This window comes from Siphateles boraxobius, unplaced genomic scaffold (assembly GCF_051911475.1).
Source record: "Siphateles boraxobius isolate OS27281-9 unplaced genomic scaffold, OSU_SipBor_1 12, whole genome shotgun sequence".
Taxonomy (NCBI): Eukaryota; Metazoa; Chordata; class Actinopteri; order Cypriniformes; family Leuciscidae; genus Siphateles; species Siphateles boraxobius.
The window spans coordinates 25,459,123-25,480,488 of NW_027508722.1; the positions used below are offsets into that span (position 1 = coordinate 25,459,123).

The window sequence follows — 21,366 nt, forward strand, 5'->3', positions numbered from 1 at the left end:
CAAAGTGGTATGTTTTAAACTTGATATTAGTTGTTTAGCTAAATAAACAGTGAAATATAGGCCACAGCATTGATTTTCTGCGGTGTAATCATTCTTCGCCATTCCTATCTTTTGTATGGCAATGTATAGCCTACTAAACAGATCGCAGCATAGCAAAGCACTATCAGCCTATTAGATAGAAAAAGCTCTTGAAGTGTGTCTGTTGCACTGCGGCACACACGATAGTATGTTCATACAATATGACCCGTGGCTATTATAAGACTTATCTTCAAAGCCATTTATCACAAAACTTGCACTGATTGTGAGGATCTGGCACCCTCATCATGTGAGGACAAATTGCACTGGAAGGGCCTGATCTGTGAAAAATATCACACTGCTAGATTACAATGCATCCGGTTCTCTCCAGTGAATACAATTACGTTTGATAAATGCCTCCACAAAAACAAATAAAGGTGCCACAGTAGCATCATTTGCCGGGTTGTTTATTCTCAACAGTCCCCACAGGGTGGCGCACTTTTGATGAGTAGGTCCCATAATGCCGATAATGGAGCACAGATGGCATCTCAACAGTGTACTGTACAACAGTTTAGATACACAAAAATGCAATTCAATATAATTTAAAACATAAAATATGGATTAAAAATAACGGACATAACATTTAGGATTGAACAAACATTTTCTCTCTTATCCCTTTGCAAAAAAACAATCACGTCAGCAATTAAAATGTCTGGCCGCATATGGCTTTAAAAATATAGCCTATTAATTAAAAAAATTACACATTTCTGTCTATCTGGCACTTAATAAAAAACAAGACCACATATATTTGTATAGTAGACCTTAATGTCGGTTTAAGTAGTTTTGAATTTTTGAAGTAGTTCACAATAATTGAACTGTAAGAAAATGCTAATAAAGTGACAGGACACGGACCTGAGTGTGAGAAAGTCCTACTAGTAATGCATGTAACATACCATAAAATAATATGTCCAGTTTCATTTAGTGAAGTTAAAACAAGCAATTGACACTTGTAGTCACATTCAGAAGCTTAAAGACTCTTGTGCATTTCTATTTAGAGTTCTAGGTAAGATTTGCATAGATTGGCTGATGTAATTGTTCATAAAGGTCTAAAAATAGCCTAGAGCTGTGAATTTATTTGAAGACTTCATGGAAACCTGACTGTACCGGGAATCTTCAACTGTATCAATGTACTCCAACCTGTACCACTGCAGTATGTAGCCTATAGTCTTACAGCAATATTTCGAAGGGTAGCTGCATAGCCGAGTCCACGATCAAACTCAGCCGATCGGGCTTTACAGTGTGATTACAGAGCTTCAGTGACTGTCAGGTCATCCTGGTTGTGGGTGACATAGTAGTCATGAACATACATCAGAACTGCGATAGGTTGACCAATAATGAGTGAGAGCCACACAGCAGCATTTCCATAGTTACCCCGAAGAAACCTGGCCACAAACCATGCCAGTGGGAGCTGAAATAAAGATTTGTTTTATTTTAAACTTAAAAAGGTATTATGTATTGATATAAAAAGATTGCATTCATTTCATAGCTCAGCTACGTGCTTAGATGATAATCACAAACATAATATATAGTTTTCTTATGCACGAATGCATGAACATAAATGCGAATGTAATTTTTGGATGTAAAGATTAAATATTTATACCTGTGCCATCATGCCCATAAATGCCCACAGTCTGAACATCCTGAGTGGGACACTGACCAGGTACTGCAGACAGAGATAGATATATATATTAAACACCTTAAACTCCCGAGTGATGGATAGGTAAGTGTTTCTAAAATAATGTAGTTTTTAGTTTTGCGGATTTTACATTTATGCATTTTAAACCTGCAGTTTAGAGAACAAGTTATCAAAGCCAACTCACAGAGGAAGCGAGGCCTGGTTAAATTGCGTTAGTAATGCGTTTAAACTCGCGGTTATAGTAAGGGGAATGACAGTTCTGAAACCCGTTCAAAGCAGTTGACCAATCACAACACACTGGTCCAGACAACCAATCAGAGCCCATTGTGCTTTTCGGAAAGGGGGGCTTCATAGAAATAGTAACTAAACAGAATGTTACTGACAGACTGGAAAAATATGTGCTGCAGCAATGTAACATATGTGAAAAATACTGTTTTTTGAACATTCAAGTCTGAAACCTATTTTAGTAGACCCCAAAAACAAAATCAAGACTTTGTAAAAGCGCATTATGTGTCCTCTTTAAATCCTAAAGAGTGATGTATGAAACTCTGTCAGGTTATATGAAGCTGGTAACTTCCCATAATAACACCATAAAATATTGATTAAGCACTGAAGGGTTGAGCACTGCTGTTGCGTCCTTTAACCAGGTTCTTAACCTCTATTGAACTCCAGGGGTCTTGGAACACTGGCCTTCCTGTTACCCCTCACTAAATCAGGGCTAGATTGCACCCTCAGCACATCACCCCTAAATAAATAAAGCCTTTTTAAAATTTCAGTGCATCTTTACAGCTCCCGTTTTTGATATTCCTGAGATGAAACTTCTATCTCCATCTGAGCTTTCTGAGTCATTACTGTGATCCTGGGTCCGGTTCTGAGGTGCCCTGTGAAGGTCAATGTTTTTTAATAAGACGGTTAAGAATACTATCTGCCTGCACCTGCGGATTGGACACATCTTCCTCTCTGATTTCTCTCTCTCTCTCCCTTCCCCCAGTTCAGCTCACAGCTTATCACAGAGAACAGCAGCCTGATAGGAGCCTGTTCTTCGTCTTCCTCATCCTTCCGTTCTGACCTTCATCTCCTCTAAAGAACCGTGGCTACCAGCCAAACGCCGGGCACCTGCTTCTGAGTCAGGGAAATGAGAGGACGCCTCGGGAGTGGGGAACATCTAAAATTTTACAAATTATTCTAGAATCCACAGCTGCTTCAAAGAACAGCTGCTTCCCGCAATGCTCAAAAGGTCTCTAATTTTATTTAAAAAAATTTTTAAATCTGAGGACATTTATGTTCATTTCTTTTTTTTAAGTGGAGTTTCAGTTTTAAAATACTTTCTTCTAACCCAGCTTTATATAACTGACAAATGGCTGATATTTGATATCATTTTGTATAAACAGTTTTAAAAAACACTAACAACTAAAATCAATTCAAATGTTACAAGTGAATTTTCAAGATTACATTTAAAAATATAACAGTGTTTTTTTAAGATTGACGTTGAGTGAGCAGTACATAATGGTTTAAGTTTATGCACTTTTTTGGGGTATTTTAATGGCAACACACTAGCTTCTGAAATATTACTATGTATTGATTTTGCTTATGAGAAGTAGCACATTTCTAAAATGAGAATAATTCACACAGGTTGTTACCCTGCTTAAGACTGTTAACTTTCATTTGCCATGACCCGACAGAATATTTAAAACAGTGTTTGATTTATGCATATCTCACCTCGTGAAAAAAAGCAGAGGCGAAAAATACAGCTGATTGGCCCAGTAACTTGCCAGCACCTCTTCGCATCAACGGCTTGTAAAAGTGTCTTTGAAAACAGGAGAGAGAAGCACATAAACTAACAGCCAGTGTGAACTGTAAATAACCATATATTTCTTGTGGACAGATCACATTATAGTCTCTCTTCATTATAGTCTCTGTGAGTTTTACTGTGTCGTATTTCATCTCGCCTCCCAACAGCTGTCTGCGGTCTCTTTCAAAACCCCCGTTCACTCACCGGAGACACCACTTGTGCACAGGAATATTCCAGTTTTGCCAGAAGTACGTTATCGTCTCGGAGTTCCTAAAAGAAACACAGTGTCACAATCCATCTGAGAATAAAACTCTACGTACAGTATGAAATGGAAGTGGAAGAGGAAGAGATGGCGCATATAAACCAGATTGACTGCATTCAAAGCCAATCAAACGCTGTACGGTGTGGAAGTGGTACCCTAGCCGCTCAAATAAAGCTTTTACTAAGAGAAATAACTGTAAAGACATCCAAAGAAGATAACATCACTCACCACCAGTCACGGTAGAATTCCCGATCTCCAAACCTCAACAGCTCAGCCACAAAGTTCATTGAGGAATGGAAAAACGAGTAGAAGAAAATCAACCAGAGGAGATGGTTGGGCACCTAGTATAAAAATAGATAACAGTATTTACTCCTGTGTTGTTTTGATGAAAGAAATGAAGCATGAAACAAATTATGATGTAAGCAAAGATCAGAACACAGGATTGTGTTTCTATTCTTAGAAGGAAACATTGACCTTAAAGTTTTTTTTAACTTACTGCCAGTCTAAGCAGACGCTCTGTCATTCTAGAGTAGTCCATTTCCTGACAAAAATAAAACAAAGAATTAAAACGTGCTTGTTCTTAAAGCACTGAAAAACAGAAGATAAAGCACATGAACACACCTGCAATGGCTTCATTGAACTTCGAATGATTGGCACCATCCACTGAAAGACAATAAAAAGAACATTAGATATGAAATATTTCTCAAAGACATGAAAATTTAGGCTTGATGTGATTTCCAAATGCCCTGTGATGCTTACCTGCTGCGTTAAACCAACCAATAACTGTGTGAGGAGAAACTGTAACAGACAAACGAAATTGATTTTAATTTCTCACTAAATATAAAACTAAAATGTTAACAATAGAAGCGTATGTGTGAGAGTGTGTGTGTGTGTGAATTAAATTTGTATTTGCAACAGCTATAACTGAAAGTAATGCTCTAACAAGAAGCACTTTCATAAATAAAAATTACCCTCATATATTCCTGCCACGACCCCCGGCAATTGTGTGCAGACAATAAGCTAATTCCTATGATTTATTGCCATTTGCAGATTTAGGCAAGAATGCAATATTCACAAAATAAACAAGTCATAATATACTATGAACAAATCTGGTAGCACAACTTATCAATATAAAGAACGGACAATAACTTCAGGAATATGTCCAAGACAATCGCCTACCATCTCAAAGAGCCTCCTGAACAGAAATCCCATTCGGATGGATTCAGAGCGGGGGAAATTAAGCTCATAGCACAGGGTTGGAGCAAAAACAAAATAATACATATCTGAAAAAAAGAAAAGAAAAAGAAGTCAAAATTCTAACTACATGTTCTCAGGTCATAGTATTTGACACTGACAAAATTATTGTTAGATATCATGAAAATAAAAGAAAATCTTTAATTATGATTGGAAATAACAATGACTGTGTAAGCATCTGTCTCTAACACTATTCTGTATTTGAACAAAGTAGAAATATGAATAACATTTAAGCCATACTGTAGCTTACCCCTGAGAGAGAGATTTCCTGGATAAGACACTTGCAAATGCATTCCACTGAATGCAGATTGAGTTGATGGACCTAAAAACACAGGAATCTTTTAAGAAATGAACAAATCTGCTTCTAATGTCAATTAAACATGACGTTCAGCTAAATAATAAGAACATTTACTGCAAAACATATTGAACTCTCGACCAAACACCAAGGACATAAATCAAATGATCACTATTGATACTACAACCTGTCCATGCAACTGCAAGAATCAAAGGGATATTAAAAATTTAGTAAAAAAATAAATTTTTTGTCTTCATTTACTCTCCCTAAACTCTACCTGTATGAGTTTCTTTCTTCTGTTGAACACAAAAGTTGATATTTTAAAGAATGTTAGTAATCAAACAGTTGACAGAAGCCATTGACTTCCATAGTAGGGGAAAATAAACAACCTATGGAAGTCAATGACTACAGTCAACTGTCTGGTTAACAACATTCTTTAAACTATCTTCTATTGTGATCAACAGAATTAAGAAAGGGAGAGTAAATTTTCCTTCAGCCTTTTTTCAGCGCAAACGGCACATTGTTCATTGCAGAACGATCGCCAAAATTGCTAAAATTCACAAAGACCAGGAACAGTTTTTATGGATGGTGCACCCTCATCACAGGGGATGGAACAATGTCAACAGTGCAACATAGTGTTTATTATAGCTAATAGGGGGTGACAAAAATGTCATCACAGTTTTGGCACTAAACATATTAAACTAACAATATATATGCATTTCATACCCTTCATATTGCAGAAGAGACCGCATGTAATGTTTGATGAGGAGTGGATGTGTTTACTCACACGAAAGAGATCTGAAGAGGCTGCGGGCCTTTGCTTGTGTTCTTTCTCTGCACCACCTGTTAACATCTTTATACGAGTACAGTTTCAAAAACAGGATGGTGTAGATTCCTAAGGCTAACGCCCCTCCGACTGCATAAAGAGGACACAATGACAGAAACACTCTATTAGAAAGAACTATTCTGCATGAACAGAACTCACTTTTTCCTTTTAATACCTGGAAATAGGAACACAAGAGGTTTGTAATGCAAATACACTTCCAGCACAACACCGCAGCATGCCTCCTTTCGATAGTTCATAACTTATAGTCACATGACCCAGCATGTCCAGACACATAGCCCATCACCACTCTAGCGTGCACAGAGCTGGCTCACATTCAAATGCTCCTTCCACCCCTGCTTTATCAATAGCAGCCATATGTTGGGTGGAAATGGTCCATGCAGGGGCTCTGGGGTGCGTCTTTGCCCTAGTGAGATGGACTCTAGGGCTGTAGGACCAGCAGAGGCCCCGACGGCCCCTGAAATGACCTGGCTGTCTGGTACAGGAGCAGTGTGTGCAGTATTAGGCTGACAGATGGAGGCACATTTTCACCTCCCGTAGTGCAAACAGATGAGAGCGGACAGAAAAGCCAGTGAACGTTGTGGTATGGAGTGGTGGAAGTGAGGGATTATATTTCCTACAAAAATTCATCATTATATTGCCCCAGAATTTAGGTTTAAAATTTTAAATGGCTCAATATGTCAATCTATCACTAAGCAGGACACAATGAGGGTCAGACTCAAACCTGCATCTACTGCATGTGCACCACAGATAATCATTAGGCTGTGCCTCTGATCCAACAATCTTTTGATACTCCTCTATAATATATAGTATTGTGAAAAAAATTTTTTTTCAATCCACATCCCAGCTGAGCACATGAGATCTGAATGCTGGTATACACGTGGATTAGTTTAGTCTATAATTTATAATTTGGTTGTGCCCAATCCTTTCTGCTGGATCACCTGATCACATGAAAGGCATATTATAGTCAAAATTAAATAATTAAATTAATTAAGATCATTAAAATTATCTTCTATTTGTGCTGATGATTATCCAGAAAAAAAGTGAATGAATACCTTAGAGATGCATTTCTTTATGTATATATGACCAATGAATGGCTGATATTAGAATTCTGCACCATTTAGAATAAGTTAATAAAACACTAAAAGATAAAATCAATCATTTTAAATGATACAATTGAAGTTATAATATTCATTTATATATATTTAAAATAATAATATACCACAATATTATAATTTTCAGTATACAATATATTACAGTATTTCATTTTGATATCTGCTAAAGATCTTAAATATGACTTTAACTCTTTCCCTGCCAGTGTTTTTGATCATTTTCACAAAAAACTTCATGGCCCCCAGAATATTTTGTTGTATGAATATATTAAATACATCAAAAGAAAGAACAGAAACTCTGCTTTATTCAAAAATAATTTTATTCTTTATCCTGCTTTATTCTAGATTTCTGCATTCTTTTATTATCAACACTTGAAAGTTTTATTATCAACACACGTAAAAAAAAGCAACATTTTGAACAAATATCTGTCGTTTTTGTCAAAGACTACATCCGGATCGAATTCAGAACGACGATAAAAACAGAGTCCATTAACACCCCTAATGCTTGCACAGTCCTATAGCTAGTCCTGGATAGACATTTCATTTGGCAGTTTTGATTTATATGCTTTTTAATGTTGGTGATTGCTTTATTTTATGATATGGCTGGTTTCTGCGTGTTATTCGTATGTGTTTTGATCAGGAGATTGAGTACTCTTTCAGAAGATGTATAATAGCGCCCCCTACCGTATAACAGCGAAAACACGGAAAGCCGGAAAATTCCATCAATGGCGGGCAAAAATTTTCTCGCAAATTATGGACATTTTCGTCAATGGCGGAGAAAGAGTGTATGTGTTTGTGTAAGTGTTGTATTATGTACACAATGCTCCATGAAAGTGTGTATATAATGTTCAGTCTCACCTGGTGTAATAGATGGCAGCTTCAACACAACGACCATCGGAAAATATAAGACGGCTGTTAAATTAAAGATGTAGATCAGCAGGCCGGCCTTCTCACTGATCAACCCCTGGAAAACACACCAAAGAGTCAATTATAACATGTCTGATGACAACACAATCAGACCAAACAAAATCACATATAATCACGAAACACAGATATCAAAACACAAATCGCCTAAATAAAAACAAATTAAGAGAAGACATAAAACAATCAAAACCCCCGGAACATAAAACAGATGTTTTTGCACATAAAAATTCCCTAAATGCCCTACACTTAATTTTTTTATGCAAGTCTTACACAACATCAGCAAAATGCCTAAACTGTTTATAAGTTCACTCAGTTTCAATTCAGCCAGTTGAGTAAATGTGCTGATACTCGGTTCACATTTGCAAGCTCTCTCAAATATGTCAGGCTTTTTAAAACGCAATGAATCAAATTCGCCCTCTAAATTGAACTCTTCACAACCCCTCAATGTAATTTCATACGCCAAATTATACTATGTGAAGTGACTGAACCCTTGCATTTTTATTTAAATGGCTTTATTCATTATGATAAACAGATTAAACGTAGAAATATGAATGGCTTTTGAACTCACCATGGCTAGTTTCCTCTCCGTGTACAATGCCACAAGTATAAAAACATTAGAAACTGCAAGAAACAAATTTTTATAATGTATGTCAAATATGGTCATATTTAAAAAAAAAATTGCAGTTTTAGTAATAAAAGTATTTTTGCAGCTTGTAATGAAACAGACATGGGTAAAAAGTATGAATATGTGGGAGTGTTCTCTGCCTTTAATAATTGCCCCTGTCTGGAAAACAAAAGAATAGACCAAAGGGGGAAATGTATGCTAAGCTCCCCTTAAAATACATACCAATGACCAGGCATGCAGCAGGCCAGCTATAAGGGTCCTTGAGGAACAATGACACCACTTGAATGGGGTCCACTAAAATGCCATACCTACAACAAAAAAATTCATGTGAATTACAAAAACACACATGTTCCCCAAACCTTTACACATCTGACACAACATATTTTTATTCCTGCATTCGTCCCTGAACCTCAGATTATTTGCGGCGGTTTCAGCGGGCAGCTGTATACATACTGTCTGCAAGCAGCAGTGTACAACATGATGACAGCATATGGTTCCCTCAGCATGGGGTTTAGTGTTTCATTCCTCTCAGGGAGAGGAAGGCCTGTACACTTATCAAACAAACCCTATAGACTCATCTTCATCTGCATGACAATCAAAACACAGAGAGCAGAACTGAAGAGAATGCGTTTTAACACTATTGTGTTCAATTTGACACCTACTCAATGGGGAAGTTGGTGATAAAGGTTAGTTGTAAACGTTTAAGGACCGCATTCTGGTGTATGTGCCCTTTTGTGCAAGATGAATGATTGAAATTAAAATCAAGTATGTACTTTACATTGATATTTTTAATTTTAAGATCAAATAATTGATCTTAATTTTTAAGATCCATTTTTAATTAATTAAAGTAACAATTAAATGGAAGTAGCGACACTTTCTTCCATATTGTGTCGTACATCCGAGTAACACAGATAGACAGATTTGAGTTAAGAGTTATGACATTTTGATTAAAAATTACAATGCCAAAAAAAAAAAAAAAATCCTGGATGAGTCTTTCAATAGATAGTGTGAATTTTCCTTTCACGCAGACTTTAAGCATTCAAACTGAATGTTATGGCTGTTTAATAAAAAAAAAAATGATGCATACTGTTCATACCTTAGAAGGTTTTCCAAGAACAGACGTGCATTGCTCAAAACCTGCAGAAATGCAGAGACACACATTCATGAAGAAAACAAATTAAAACCAACAAAAGAATACATCACTAATGCTAGCTAAACATGTCAGAACAACCAGAATAAAATCTTCCAAAGAATCTTATTCACTGTCTGTACACAGTTTGCAGAGATGTATTGAAATTCATGTCCATAAATCCATACAGAAGACAGACACACTTATTTATACGTACAGAATGAGAAAGAACAATGGACGAAAGGAAAAAAGTCTGGCTGAAAAAATTTGCAGAGGACAAAATTGAGTCGTCTCAAAGCTCACATTAACAGTAAGTTGAAAAGCGTGAATGCATACTTGACAGTTTTGAAGACAAGGACTTGGCTGTCTGTCCTCCATGTTCAGCTAGTGTTTAGAGAGACAAGCTGTTTTGAGCCGTTTATTTTTGGGTCTCACTTGGCATTCACATAAGTGTGTCTCCATAAACAAACTAATCAAAGATTCTTCACATGCCACATGACTGCCACACACCGTCCAATGTTACTTAAAATGTGTCATTGCAATACAATTCTGTCACTAGTGTGGATTTTCCTGTGTTAAAATTAGGTCTGTTAAGTCCAAAAAGAGATATTTTAGCTTCTATAATGCCTAATGCTTGTGCTTATCCATTTCAAACAAAAAGACAAACTTTTCCAAGTGGCTCATTCATTGAATAAACATATACTTTCAGAAACAAGACATATTCAAATAATCCAATGATCTGGAAGTGGACATCTGAGCAACAAGTTGGCTTCTTTCAAACCATAACATAATATTTAATGTTTTTGTTGTTGTTTTGTTTTTTACTTGCATAAGAGGCAGTAAAAAAATGTAGTACTAATCTTTGGCAGCAAGAGTAAATGTTTACAACCCACACTGATATCTGTGACACAGTTTAACTAGAAGAATGAGTAGGCAAGTCAAAGCATGTAGTGTGACAAGAATCAAGTTTTGTGACTGTTTCAGAATTCAGACTCACCAGCATTACAACACACCAGTTCAGGATGCCTCTGTAATTTTTGAAGCTGCTCGCAGAACTCAGCATTGACTCCTGCAACTTGTGGCAACTATAGGAGGAAATAAAGAAGACATGAAACAAAACAGTAATGACGATTAAACTACTTAGAATGTAATGTTATTGTTCTATATTTAGATTTAGTAATTTTTCTATAGTGGTATTGAAAGATTGTGTGGATTTCAAGTGCACCGTGCAATCAACTCTTATCTGTGTCTGTAAAGGTGTGAACCAAATGGTACTATTAGAATAACAAAGGAACATTTCTCAGGGTAGATTGCAGGATCTCCAGTGGAATGTCCACCCAGTATTGTTTGTAACCCCTTTGTCTTCATGTATAAAGTTCTGTCCCACAGACTTTTTTTTCTCCCCCACAAGAATTCTGGTCAAGCTTACTTATTTTATGTATTAGAGATATCTAATACATTGGAGAGGCACCCAAATGACTGCTCAGCCAATTACAGGAAAATCTATGTATCTAACTAAAATCCATAGAGTGTAATAAGACTTAAAGGGCCTTGTGATCTCCCCCCTGAAACACTATTAGCATCAAACACCACCATAGTAATTTCCTAAACATATATTTGCTATGCAATGCGAAACTGTCCTGATCAAGCAGTTTAACGTGTGCAGATGTTAGAAGTGTGAAGAAGAACAGTAGGTAGCACAATTCGATTAGCGAAAAATGCTACCTTTCAGATTGTGCTACCAGCATCATGTTCATGTGGTTTGAAGCTTTATTAACGTCCATATCTAACATTAAAACAATGCACATATAGTGTTGGCACAACCTGATAGGTAGCATTTTTCGTCAGAACACCGGCAATCCGCCATTTTGGAATGAAAATGAGTTTTTTACTTGTTTTTAAAAGGGCGTATAATTATATAAGTAGGTAGTATAATTATACCTGTAAATATAAGAACTTTGGCATGGATTGTGGCTCCAAATGGCAGCAAACCTATTTAAAAGCTTTAAAGTTTGGCAGAGGCACTCCTCCACCTTGTAAGTATCATATGTTTATCCTGCTGTTGTTTCTCCTCTGCCCATGACTTTGTTGTTTATTTTTGTTTGTTATGTTTAGGATTTAATATAAAAATGGTGGTCACTGCATGAAATCAGCCTATAGAGTGCAACAGTGCCTGCCCACTTTTTTCAGCTGCCTTGGTTCCTGAGATATTTTTACCATAGGGATTTTTTTTTTTAAAAAGGCTTTGTTTAAGAGTTATAAGACATGAACCAAACTAACCAGCTATGATTAGAAGCAAAAAATGTATTCAACAGCTTTAACGAGGGAAAGAAATACAATTTCATGAATCATTGCGAATTACAAAATTGAAATAAAAACGGATAAATATAAAACTAAACATTACTTAAATGATTAGTTTACCCAAAATTAAAATTCTGTCATCATTTACTCTCTATCAAGTTGTTCCAAACCTGTATGAATTTCTGTCTTCTGCTAAACACACAAAAAAAGATATTTTGAAGAATGTCGGTAATCAAACATTTGATGGGGACCATTGACTTCCATAGTATTTTCCCCCCACCCTATGGAAGTCGATGGGGCCCTTCCACTGTTTGGTCACCCATATTCTTCAAAATGTCTTCTTGGGTCGATTTACTTGTTTCTATTCTCTGATTGGTAGATTTCTTTGCAGAATCATGGTAAATGTAGTTTTTCACCAGGAATTACGCTGATAACTTAGTTATTTAAAAAATATGTATATTGTAAAATAACATATTGGGGGCTGATTGCTTTCACTAAAACATATTCCCTTGATTATCAACTTCATAGCTCGCAGTAGGCCCGCCTTTGAAAAAGTTATTGTTCAAAATCAATTCTCCTATGGATAAAATAAATGGAATTTTTACTTTAGGAACTGACTTTTGCACTCTAAAAACATAAAGGGCGACATGCCCCTCCTCCCAAGATATTGCAGATCATTGGTCTATTCTCTCTTTTTTCTCGACACTTAAATTTTTCATTTATTATATTTTATCCCCCCATAATACGGAATGTGTGGTTACATCCCAAATCAGAAGAATTATTTAGCTAATGATAATCCTGGAATCATCACAAATATTTGCAGTTTATTATTTTTAGTTTTGCTCAATGGAATAGGTCTTCAGTAACTTTCGAATAAGTGAAATGATGGTATGTTGGGTAAAAAGGGTTAAAAGTGTCCTGTACAGCGCCACATGCACATTGGCGAATCCTGCCTCTCTCTCTCTCTCTGTGCAGTGCACCATCTTTGTCACTGTTGTCACAAATGCCCACAAAACGACAACAACATACGTTTGTTGCATGACGTCTTGGCGTAAACTACATCATCTTACCTCATTTTGTCGTAGAGACCGCATTTTCGTTTGTCTTCGTTCAGCGGGGCCAGTAAGTTTTTGGTGAGATACTCCCGTGTCTTGGGATCACTGGCTGCTGCTGCGGTCGCGCCGTTTCTGAGTTTCACAGTCTCGCTCTTTGCGTTCGTGATGGTCGCGCGCCTACGATTCCGTGTGATGGGCCGAAAATCATCCTTGTCAATCATGATTCTAGCAAATTTCTGGCAAGCCTTCAGCTAACAAATTTAATTAGCCAAGTCCATGCAGGAGTTGCATTTGGCTCTGCGACCGGAAAAACAAGCTTTTGCGTAAAGCCCCAGTTTTGCAAGCTATTAGGCTGACGCAAGATTTGTAATAATGCTGTCTGACTCAAACGATTGTGTGGACTTTAGCACGTTTGTTAATAAAATGAGTTTCAGGCATGTTTAAGACTTTTCCCCCGGATCTAGTTCCGCGTTCATTCTGGCACGTAAAACAACTCGTCTAAGCCAATAGGATCAGTAGCCTAGTGTAAAACTGTAACTCTAAACTGCCATAAGGGTCACATTGTGATAGGCTATTTAACACACACAAAAAAAAAAATTTTTTTTTTTTTTTTACCTTTATAAAGAATGAATTGATCAAAAAAGAGAACGTATTTACTGTTAAAAGAAAAAATTTACTGTTGATACTCGAATGACTTTTCTTAAAAGAAAAAAAAAAAGATGTTTTGGACTGTAAGCCACCATTCACTTTATTTGGGTCTTTTTTTTTTTCAATACAAAAAATTGCCATGATATTTTGACAGGAATAGCTTATAACAAAGACCACAATGTTGTAATATAGCCTATTGAACCTTTTTTGAACCTTAAATTTAGTTTGGAAGTAATGGTTGAGATCAGGATTTTGTGTGATTCCAAAATATTTGATTCCCAGTTTATTCTAGGAGTTACAAAAAAACAGGTGGAAATAAGCTTGAAAATGTGCAGTGTGCAGACAACCGCTACCTAAGACGCTCAGTGCTCATCGAGGCAGAACATTTCACCTTCCCTCTTATCAAAGTTGCAAAGTAAACTACAAGAAAACATTCTGCAGTAAATCAAAGTGAGAAAGACATTTCAGAAGCAACTTTTTGATGCTGTATCCGAGCAGTGCAGCAAAAACGTCTGCGTTGCGTGCAGCCATCCAGTTTTTTGGAGTATGATGGTAGGTTATTTTTTGATTCCGGTGCATCTAAAATTTAAAGAAAAAGGTGTTTAATTAATAATTGATCATTTTATGTCAGCAGCATTGATGTAAGTTCAAACACTCAAAGTCTGGCCATGGCAGCAGCAGCAAAATGTGACTTTAGAGTTTGAATGGCTGCATTCGTTCTCGGCTCCCTCAGTAAAGATACTGCCGCTTGTTTCACTTGGCTGCGAGCCCCCGTATGAAATAGGGGCCTGAGAAAGATTAATTCTATACATTTCAGTGGCAGGTTGATTGTATTTTATGCCTGGCCGCATGACTTGTGACCCTCTCTTCTGTCAGGGCTGTCAGAGCAAGCTGGCAGGGGCGTTTGGTTGTGTAGGCCTGAGGTGAGGAGGAATGTGCCCGGCTGCGATCGCGTCCTTGGATTTGTAATGAAGTTGTGAGGCTGAAATCACTCACTCCTGCGTGGCGTAGTGGCACGTCATGTTTTATCACAGGGATGCCACATTTACTCAGTCATTAGGGACCGAAAGCTAGTTTATCTCTGTTGCGATCCAGGCAGACTGATAGACACTTCAGGGGTGGCACGTGTGTCAGCACTTTTGCGGTTCAGTCAAGGACTTGACTCCATATCGCTGTCATTCTCTATACGTCTCTGTCTTTCGCAAACTTGCTCACTCCCACGGATCATCTGACAGGTTGGTCTTTTGAAATAATGTCTGCTATAGTGACATCACTATGACAAAGGACAAATTATTAGATTAAAATGTAATTATGCCACCCACAAAACCAGAGAAAAATGTTTTTGCTCAGATGTTCTCAGATTAGATATAGTTCTTTGAATATCAATTGTCTCAGATGTTTCTGACAAAATTTGTAGAGACATAAAATTATAGTTAGTTGCATTTATTAGTTCACATAAAATAAATGTTAAAAACATATTAAACAACTTATTTTAGGTAGTTGTCCAGGAAATATTTATAATTTTTATTTAGTTTAAGTTAATAAATAAAACTAAAACTGAAAAAAATACTAAAAACTGTAGTAGTTACCCAAAGAAGTACCCCAAAACTAACAAAAACAAAACAAAAATATAATAAAACTTTACCTAAAATTTAATTGAAAATGGAAAATATAAAAACAGAAACTAATTTATCTCTGATCTGAGCAGTTTGACAGTTTGAGTCAGATATTTTGTTATTTTTTCCAGAGAAGAATCTGAAAATGGTGAGAATTAAAGGGATAGTTCACCCAAACATGAAAATTCTGTTATCATCTACTCATCCTGATGTCATTCCAAACCAGTCTTTCTTCTGTGGAACACAAAATAACCATTGTTTGTACATATAATGGAAGTCTATGGGGGTCAAAATTCCATTGACTTTTTAAATAAACTTCAAAACATCTTTGTGCCCCACAATAAAAAGAAGTCATACAGATCTGTAATGACGTGATAGTGAATAAATGATGACAGAATTTTCATTTGTAGATGAATAATCCCTAATTTTGAATCGCATTGGAGAGACAATTGAATTGAGACTTTAATGAAACCACTTTTTTATTTTTCTTCCTATCCTATTGGTTTATCTCACCCACAAGTATCTGGTTGCCAAATATATGCACACACACATTCATGTAAAAACTCTCTCAGGCATACTTTGTCTTTCTTCAGCGCTCGCGGTGTACGCTCTGTTGATGTTTGTTTAATTAAAAACTGATAATTGTGTTGTCACAGTTTGTTTTTTGTTGAGCAGAGATTAGATGGACAGGTCTCTAGGCAGAGAAAGCATGCATGCCTCATGAATAGAAATACGATTTCTGTTTATCCAGCTACCACACCTGTGGATTGGCTTGTTCCACCTGAGGCCCTCACCGCCACTTAACTTCCAGAATTTTGAGCAAATGGTGACCCATCACTACAGAATCAAAACGGAACCTATTTGCGTGCTGGTAATAATTACGTTGCTTGCAAATTGTTGAGCTCCAAATTAGAGTGTTTCACATTTGGTCAGTTTGTTTGAGGTCTTCGAGTTCAGCCTATATTTAGCCTGGCAATGCAATATAAAATATGTTAATATGGAGTTGCTTAATCATTAAGTAGCACTCTAATGAATAGTTCAGCCATGAAACTTTATTTACATTCTGATTGGTTTGTTTAATCTAACGTTCTCAAGCAATAGATTTCACATATCCATTACAATTTCCCTTTATAACCACAATGCATCCAAACAAATGCACTATCTCTAAACTATATCAGCATGTTCCCATTCATTTTATGTTCCGGGCATTTAGCGGAAAAGGTCGTATACTTGCTCTGCAGCTGCAGCATAGCAAATCTAGTACGCCATGACCATGTACATTCTATTTACATTAATAAAATGTTTTACAAACTATCACAAGAGATGTCATAACTCAAATATATCTCAAAGGTCACTTCGATAATAAAATAAGTAACCCGTTACTCAACTAAAAATAAAAATGTTCCTTGTCAAAATGTCATGTGTTGCCTTTTATGTTACATTTATGACCAAAACAATTCAGTGGCTTACTGGTCTGAAACATTGAGCTGTGGCACTGATGTGGGCAGTGCCAGTTTTAGTGTGGCTAGATTCCCCAGTTCTGTTCCACCTCTTCACTCTATAATTTCCTGTTCTCTCTTCCCACCTGAATAAATACAAATTTGACATAGATACATTATGATACAGAAGAAGCTTCTTTTCTTTTTATCTATTTATTTCTTTATTACTTTGAACAGAAAACCTTACTCTGACGACCAGTTTAACATTCTGAGTTATTGAGGTTAAGTTGGGGCAAATGAGCACACTGAGAAATTAAAAAGATTCATAGTCAATTTGGGGTGTTCATTCATTTATTAAATAATTTATTCAGTGAATCCTTTCCTTGTTTGCTTATATACATCAAAGTACCAGTCAGAGATAATTAATTCAGAGAAGACATTTTAAATGAAAATTTCATAATCAGCTAATTATTTCCAATAGATTCCATTCATCGGTCTTACAATTTTCAATGCAAATACAGGGGGAATGTGAAGTTTTATGAACTCCTAAAAAATAATTCTTTCCCAACTCTTTTTCTGTCTGTCTATTTATGAGAGGTAATCTATAATGCATATGCCTTGGCTATATGACTGCATATTGTCTTACAAAGGCAGCTCAAAGTGCTCTGTTCAGCGGAAAGGCTAGCACATGCTGACAGATGCTGCAGGAACCTGCAAGAGCACACACACACACACACACACACACACACACACACACACACTGGAGGAGTGAGATAAAGATGAATTGCTCAATGGAGAGAGGGATTACACAGCTGAGCACGACTGATTCAGACAGAATCATTCAAAGCCCAGAGAAGCCATACAGATCACTCTAGTCCAGCGAGGTAGAATGGAAGAGACAGAGAGTGAAATGATAGGGGTTTGTTCATCAAAACAATGACACAAAAAAAGATACATTTATGATGCAGTCAAACAAGGGTCAGAGTTTCGCTGGCCTTGTTAGCCCCTGCTGGTAGAAGCCGTAAATATGCACTGCAGGTTCATTATAGCCATCAATTTAATAAACCAAATGTTAATATTGCATAACTTGCATTTTAGACTCAATATAGCCAGTTATATACCCTCACTCTACTTTTGATCCGTCATCAAAAATAGTTCCAAGCTGAATCGCACATCTGAGCAACACACAGTAATAATGATGGTTCGTTCCAGATTGATTCATTGTGTTTGAATGAATTGCTTGAGTGAATGATGCAGTGGCTATAGTCTCGTTCCTGAATGAATCATGCTGCATACTTTCCAGGTTAAAACAGTAGACATCAGGGGCGCGGGAAGTAAGTAGGGGTGCGGTTTTCACAGGATTGTAAATGCAACGCAATTTTTTGTTCATTTAGGCTACATTTATTCATTTTTAGCTACACTGACAGTGAGCCAACATTGACAAATTTCAGACGTAATCGTCCCAACTGTGCTCTCTATCTGGGTAATTTATTTGTAATAAACACTTTAAGTGGGCTATTAGAAAAGTGTTATTTATATATTCAATTATATATATATATATATTTTTAAACATACGCACAGAGTGTGACGTCATTGTGACCGTTGCAGTGTGCTTCAAGAATTCGTCGGCTCTAAAAAAAAAAAATAATAATAAAAAAAAGAAAAGAAAGAATTCGTCCCTCTACTCCTGAGCGCAAGTCTACCGTCAGTGTTGTGTAATGTAGGCGCTAGGCAGTTTTTTTTTTTTGTTAAAGGTGGGGTATGTGATTCTCATTTTTGTCCATTTTTTCAAAATAACTTGAAACCCTATTCCTACTTACAGCCACTGAGTTTGAAGCACTGAAATGAAAATTAAGCAATTTAATCATCTGTGGAACGGGCAGGACTCGAAAAACTCCAGCCAATCATTTCCAAAACCACCTAGAATCATTGGACAGTAAGTTCGTCAATCAAACAGTCGTACCACACCCCCCTCCCCCCAGCGCGCGTGACCCCCATCGTGTGCATACTCAAAGCTCTTGACGCATGCGCATCTCGTCAGTAAAGCCGGTTCCATGATTAGTAGTAAATCGTCATTAAAATCTCTCGCACATCTTAGTTTTCGCTCGTGCATGATTGCGCGTCCATGTTCTTCGAATGGGTGGAGTCAGGGCCGGCGTTGGAGGAACGAAGGTAGGACCATTTGTATTGTGTATTTTCAAAATCTGCCGGTCGTTTTCCAAATCACACTCCACCTTTAATTTCCATTCCCTGTCGCTATGCAGGCTCTTTTATTGTAGGCTACATGACAGTGTAAACAGATCAATAACAATTTTAAAGGCTTAGTTTATGTCGCTTGCATTATGATTTAAGTAAGTTATCAATAATGTAAAAAATGTGATGCGCAGTCAAATATCCGGGACTGGTGTGTGTATGCTGTTTAAACGAGTGTTCTCACCGATATGCTTGAGTTTTGATGAGTTTTATAGACTAGATATTATGTGGCAACAGATGTCCGAACTCAGTAGCCTACTCATAAAAGAATAGACCAAAAGTACCCGGACAACCTAACTACTTCCGGCGAGATTTTTTTTTTTCTGCGAGATTTTGAAGTGTGCATATGATGGGAGCTTTACTATTTCATGAGGCCACAGGGGAGGATTTTTGAATGGCAGTGAAGCAACGCAACAGTTGTTGGTAGGTGATAATAACAAGGGAAGATGTAAATTAGTATCTGGAATACACTATACACACACATACTTTATACGTACTTTTTTAGGGGTCTTCCTCAAGAGAGTGTACAATTTCGGATGCAGCCTCCGTGTTTAAAGGAAGCGGAGTGAATGATTCAAATGAATAATTCCTGAATGAATGAATCACTCATAAATACTTGTCGCTACAGGTTGGTATAGGTTCAGGCACATTAGCAAACTTTTTTGTAAGATTTTGTGGGCAAAAAAGGTGAATATAGTCTATTGTCAATATGTAGCTATGCATGAAGCTCACAAAGAAGTCACTTTCAAACCAAGCAGCTTTCTATTGGTAAACTTAGAAAGTGAAATCTGCGTGGGGACCTTTTTCGCCCTCACATGAAACTCCTGATCACACGGATTCTTATTAAAATGACTGGATTTCACTAGCTATACTTCCAAGAGCAAATGTGCCCACACCTTAAAGGAGAACTCCGGGCAATTTTTAAGTTAATCTTGATCGTTAAACCTTTGTGAGTACTGACTATAGAAAAAAAACGAACCGGATTGGTGCTTGCTACGCGGAGCTGCGACCGCGAATGCCCAGAGCTCCCACCCAGCTAAAACGGCAGCTATGGGGGCATCGACATAAAGAGCATTTTTGAGCCTCTTAACAGACACAAAATGCAATTAAAATGTCTGTCCAACATGAACAGGGACCCTACATGTGAACAAGATGCGTTTAGCAACTTAGCCATTGTTTCAACTCACCTAAATAGTCTTTTAGACGGCAAGCTGTAGTCTCGCGCTGCAGTCCCGTGCTGTAGCCGGAAAAGGTAAACAATGTCCAGGTGGGAGGAGCGTTGATCATGTGCGACGAGTTATGATCAGAGTTGCTTACAAGTGAAGAAGAAATGGTTCGTGTTTGTGCCTTTCCGAATTGTGACAACAGAATGCGAAAATATAAGAGCTTAAATTTTCATCGTCTTCCTTTCCATGACCTCGAGATTCTGCAGTTTGTGGCTAGTTGTATTTCAACTTGATGTGCAAACTCCCGTAGAAGTACTACGCGCTAAAGATTACCGCATTTGCAGTGAACACTTTGACAAGGATGACTACACACACTCAACACAGCGGGGCCGTTTGAAGAAAAATGCCATTCCATGTACGAATTCGTTGCACATGATCAACGCTCCTCCCACCTGGACATTGTTTACCTTTTCCGGCTACAGCACGGGACTGCAGCGCGAGACTACAGCTTGCCGTCTAAAAGACTATTTAGGTGAGTTGAAACAATGGCTAAGTTGCTAAACGCATCTTGTTCACATGTAGGGTCCCTGTTCATGTTGGACAGACATTTTAATTGCATTTTGTGTCTGTTAAGAGGCTCAAAAACGCTCTTTATGTCGATGCCCCCATAGCTGCCGTTTTAGCTGGGTGGGAGCTCTGGGCATTCGCGGTCGCAGCTCCGCGTAGCAAGCACCAATCCGGTTCGTTTTTTTTTCTATAGTCAGTACTCACAAAGGTCTAACGATCAAGATTAACTTAAAAATTGCCCGGAGTTCTCCTTTAACCCATCCTGCTCCTGGAGGGCCACTATCCTGCAGAGTTTAGCTCCAACCCCAATTAAACACAACTGATCCAGCTAATCATAATAATTAGCATACTAGAAACTTCCAGACAGGTGTGG

At 37.3% G+C, this 21,366-nt stretch overlaps 1 protein-coding gene across 1 annotated transcript; it reads right to left on the minus strand.

The window, feature by feature from the left end:
- Positions 1 to 466: 466 nt before the first annotated feature.
- On the minus strand, positions 467 to 13,855 carry dgat1b (diacylglycerol O-acyltransferase 1b). Its single transcript, XM_077215723.1, has 17 exons — positions 13,320 to 13,855; positions 10,946 to 11,033; positions 9,916 to 9,956; positions 9,042 to 9,127; positions 8,763 to 8,815; positions 8,129 to 8,234; positions 6,102 to 6,230; positions 5,270 to 5,341; positions 4,945 to 5,048; positions 4,525 to 4,563; positions 4,387 to 4,428; positions 4,262 to 4,306; positions 3,994 to 4,106; positions 3,708 to 3,773; positions 3,431 to 3,518; positions 1,676 to 1,738; positions 467 to 1,483 (listed from the first exon to the last, which is right to left on the minus strand). The coding sequence occupies exons 1-17, from the start codon at positions 13,523 to 13,525 to the stop codon at positions 1,319 to 1,321; spliced, it is 1,506 nt and encodes a 501-aa protein (XP_077071838.1). The 5' UTR covers positions 13,526 to 13,855; the 3' UTR covers positions 467 to 1,318.
- Between the last annotated feature and the right edge of the window lie 7,511 nt (positions 13,856 to 21,366).